This window comes from Enhydra lutris, unplaced genomic scaffold (assembly GCF_002288905.1).
Source record: "Enhydra lutris kenyoni isolate GAN:26980312 unplaced genomic scaffold, ASM228890v2 scaffoldscaffold10, whole genome shotgun sequence".
Classification (NCBI taxonomy): domain Eukaryota; kingdom Metazoa; phylum Chordata; class Mammalia; order Carnivora; family Mustelidae; genus Enhydra; species Enhydra lutris.
In genome coordinates, this window is record NW_019154094.1 from 44,011,210 (window position 1) to 44,015,373 (window position 4,164).

The 4,164-nt window shown below is 58.0% G+C and overlaps 1 protein-coding gene across 1 annotated transcript; it reads left to right on the top strand.

Annotated features, from left to right (window-relative positions):
• The first annotated feature begins 1,659 nt into the window (after nucleotides 1-1,659).
• Nucleotides 1,660-3,228, top strand: LOC111144369 (thyrotropin releasing hormone). The gene is made up of 3 exons (XM_022498643.1): nucleotides 1,660-1,675; nucleotides 1,773-1,994; nucleotides 2,714-3,228. The coding sequence occupies exons 1-3, from the start codon at nucleotides 1,660-1,662 to the stop codon at nucleotides 3,226-3,228; spliced, it is 753 nt and encodes a 250-aa protein (XP_022354351.1).
• Nucleotides 3,229-4,164: the final 936 nt, after the last annotated feature.

The following is a 4,164-nucleotide window of genomic DNA, read 5'->3' on the forward strand; positions in this document are numbered from 1 at the left end:
GTTATTCGGGTTTTTTTGTTTTTTTGTTTTCCAAATCCCTGTGGGAGTCAAACCGTCTGTGACTTAGTGGGTGACCCCAGGCTACCAGTTTGGGAATTCTGAAAACTGTCCCTCCCTCCCACTGTACAGATGAGAAAATTGAGGCCCAGGGAGCAGAAAGCATTTGCTGGAGGTGACATGGTCAGGATGAGAACCCAGGTCCCATTTGTCCCCTACTTTTTTCCTCTGTCCTCTCCTCCTTCTCTTTCTCCTTCTCTCTCTCTTTCTCTGCTCTGTTTCTGGGTACCTCTTTCAGTCTTTGTCTCTATCTCCTATTCTCTCCTGTGTGTCTCCTGTATGATTCTCTCAGTATCTCTGCGCCTCTCTCTGTCCCCTCCAGGACTGTTCTCCTCGACAACAAACCTTCGGAGCTGGGTGCAGAGGTGACCCGGCATCATCACTGCCCCCCACGCCCCAGCCCCCAGCCTCGGGCAAGCGCCTCGCCGCTCCCGCAGCTCTCGCCGCCCCCGCCCCAGATTTCCGGTGGAGCTGGCAGGCGGCGGGCGGGGTACCCACGGAGCCCGCTGCCGTCAGCGCCCCTTCCCGGCGTCCGCGACCCCTCCCCGCTGACCTCACCGACGCCGCCACCCCGCGCGGATATAAGCAGCGGCCCCGCGGAGAAGCGGGCAGCCGACGCCCGGGTCCTGCGAGCGCTCCCGGCCTCCTGCCCCGCGGACTTTGGACTCCGAAACTCCGAACTCGGAACCCCAGCATCCCGGACCCGTCCCGCAGAGCTGTCGCCTGGCAGGTAACCACCTCCGTCCCCTCTCCCCACGCAGGGGGCGTCCGGGAGCACTGGGAGGGGGCCCTCTCTGCCCGCTGCCGGGGGAGCCCCAGGGAGAAGCCACGGCTTCTGTCCCCCGAGCGCCTCCTGGAGCGTGGCGTCCGCACCCCCGGTGCTTCCACGGCGCGGGCCGGGGAATTGACCGGGCACACTGGTGGCGTTCGCTCCTGCTCACCCCCGTCCCGGCGGCTGGAGCTGCTCGGTGCCGGGCGTCAGTAGGATGGAAAGTTCTCCATCCCACCCCAGCTTGGATGGCCGCTGTAGGTCCGCGCCGGGACGTAGGGGTAGAACTGGGCAGTCAGGGCGTCCGGCGTCAGAGCCTGAGAGTTAGAATCCGAATCCAGGTGTTAGAAGCAGATTTTTCGCGTTGGACTCGAATCTTAGCCTTCGAGTTTCAGTCTCACCTTAGAAACATTTTTATCATTGAAACTGGGGATTTTAGAGTTAGAACTGGTGTCCTAGCGTGGCCATAGAATCTGACATTAGAAATGGAATTTGGAATCGGAACGTTGACACTGGAATCAGAACGTTGGAAAGGAGCTCTGGACCAAGAATGTGGCGCGGGGAAGGGTCTTAAGCCTGCGACGCGGCATTGTGGCCGTCGGGCGGGGCTCTCTAGGTGGTTACACGCCTGGCAAGCCAGCCCTGCGCTCAGTGACACTGAGGAGTGGCGGTGACGATGGAGTTCCCACGGCTTCCAGGCTCGCGCAGCAGAACTGGGCGCGCGACCAGTCACTCCAAGCATCTCCATGGGTGAGGACACCCAAAGCCCGAGGCTGCAGGGCCACCTGCCACCTTAGGGTGGCAGGTGGCCCTGCCCGCGGGAGGATGTATGAATGGTTTGTGACCCAGGTTGGGGACCCGCTGGGACAGGAAAGGTGGGAAGATGGTGCGGACTGGGAGAGGGGTGCGGCGCGCTTATGCTTTCTCTCTGTCCTCCCAATTCCAGACGCCGCGATGCCCGGCGCTTGGTTGCTGCTCGCCATGGCGCTGACCCTGACGGTGGCTGGTTTTCCGGGAGGTAGCGCACAGCCGGAGGTGGCCCAGCAGGAGGCAGCGATGGCCGCCGAGCATGCGGGTCTGGACGACCTCCTGCACCAAGCAGAGCGCCTCTTACTCCTCCGCGAAGACGTCCAGCGGCTGCGAGGAAACCAGGGCGATCCCGAATCTGGTGAGGACCGGGCGTGTGTCCCTCCGATCAGAGACCCTGAAGAGGGCTGGAGGAAACCACGACCCAGAGATGGGGAGGGACTTGGTCATCCAAACTCTTGCCTTTCTGAGCTTAGAAACTGTTGACCATAACCTTAGCAGGATCATGAGTTGACCCTTTCCTGAGATCAGATTTCTCTTCCGTGTGGGTCCTGGAATATTTCACAGAGAGCCAACTTTCAGTGGGGAAGATTCTGTGCAGGGGAGAGAGAAAAAGTCTCTGTATGTGACAGTTTTAATTACTGCTTACTAGGTGCATATATGCCAGGCACTGATCTCAGGTGTTCAAACACCGTATCACACTATTTGATCTTCCTAGCAAGCTCTTAGATCCATACTGTTATTACCCCTCATTTTGCACAGAAGAAAACGGAGGTTCCGAGAAGTTAAGTGAGTTGCTTATGGTCACACAGCCAGGGAGTGGCAGAGCTTGGACCGGAGCCAGAGGCCCTGCCTTTGACCATCTCTGCATGTGCGTGCGTGTGCGTGTGTGTGTGTGTGTGTGTGTGTGTGTGTGTGAGAGAGAGAGAGAGAGAGAGAGAGAGAGAGAGATTTCTGAGGGGCTGTACAAGGCCTTGACTCTGGATGAGTGCTTCAGGGAATCTGCCTTAACTAGGAGAGAGACTGGAGGGGGGCTGCTCAGGGGCAGAGGGTCCCTCACTGGTCTCTTTCCTTCCCCAGAGTCTCAGATCATTCAACCCGACTGGCTCTCCAAGCGTCAGCATCCAGGCAAAAGGGAGGGGGAGGCCCAAGAGGGGGTTGAAGAGGAGGAGGAAGAAGGTGGGGCTGTGGGCCCCCACAAACGGCAGCACCCTGGCAGGCGGGAGGATGTGGCTGCCTGGTCCGATGTCACCCAGCAAAAGTGGCAGCATCCTGGCGGGCGCCCCTCCTGGCTGGGTTACACTTTCACCAAGAGGCAGCACCCAGGCAGACGGCTGGTGGATTCCAAGGCCCAGAGGAGCTGGGAGGCAGAGGAGGAGGAAGAGGAGGAGGAAGAGGGCGAGCCCATCCCTGAGAAACGCCAGCATCCCGGCAAGAGGGCTCTGGGCGGCCCTTGTGGGCCTGGGGAAGCCTGTGGTCAAGCCAGCCTCCTGCTGGGACTCCTAGATGATCTGAGCAGGGGTCAGCGGGCCGAGGAGAAGCGGCAGCATCCTGGGCGGCGGGCAGCCTGGGCCAGGGAGCCACTGGAGGAGTGAATCCAGTTTCCTATAAAGTTTAGAGTCTGAGAATGTCTTAAGCCCTTGTGGCCCTATCCCTTTGTGACCCCCTCTTTCCCTCCCCACCTTAGATCCCTGACCATACACCTGGGCCTCCCCCCACCCCATATACAACACCCAACTCCCTGGCCTTGTCCTCCCGCCCCCTTCAGGGACATGAGAAAGAAAGCCTCTGAGTTTAAACTCCATATTACCCCAACTTTCCACTGTTGGCTAGGGGTCAAATCCCAGAATCCCTCTCCTCGCACTCCCTCTGGCTGCTCCCCTTCCTTAACTCTGGCTAAAATGATCCTTTTGTGTCCTCCAAGGGACCCCCAGAGAGAACCAGGGTGACTCTGGGTCTAGCAGACATTGAGGTCAGGGTGGGATTGAAGATGTGATGTCCAAATCCAGTTCTTATCCTCACCTTCTTGGGCATCCTTTTGTGGGTGGGCAGAGCCCTGCCCCAGGGCTGTGCTCTGCTTGGGCGAACCACTGCGGGGAGGGGCATCCTGTGCGGTGCTCTGTGGAGGGTGTGAAAATAAATCTGTGCAGGCATATGGAAACCACCCTGAAAGCTGACTTGTATATAACCCTCTAGCGTCTTCCCCTGTCCATGATAATCATCTGAATGATAATAAACCATGCATCTATATAATCTTGGAACTCTGTGGTTGCAGTTTTGTCTCAGCTGGTGTGGGTTTCTCTCTCTCTCTTTTTTTAAAAAGCTTTTATTTATTTATTTGACACAGAGAGAGAACAAGTAGGCAGAGCGGCAGGCAGAGGAAGAGGGAGAAGCAGGGTCCCTGCTGAACAGAGAGCCCAATGCGGGCCTCGATCCCAGGACACTGGGATCATGACCTGAGCCAAAGGCAACTGCTTAACTGACTGAGCCACCCAGGTATCCCTAGGGTTTCTCTTTTTTTTTTTTTAAGA

Coding starts and splice junctions, on each gene's coding strand:
- LOC111144369 (XM_022498643.1), top strand. Junction 1,995..2,713: donor CCAGGGCGATCCCGAATCTG/GTGAGGACCGGG, acceptor TTCCTTCCCCAG/AGTCTCAGATCATTCAACCC.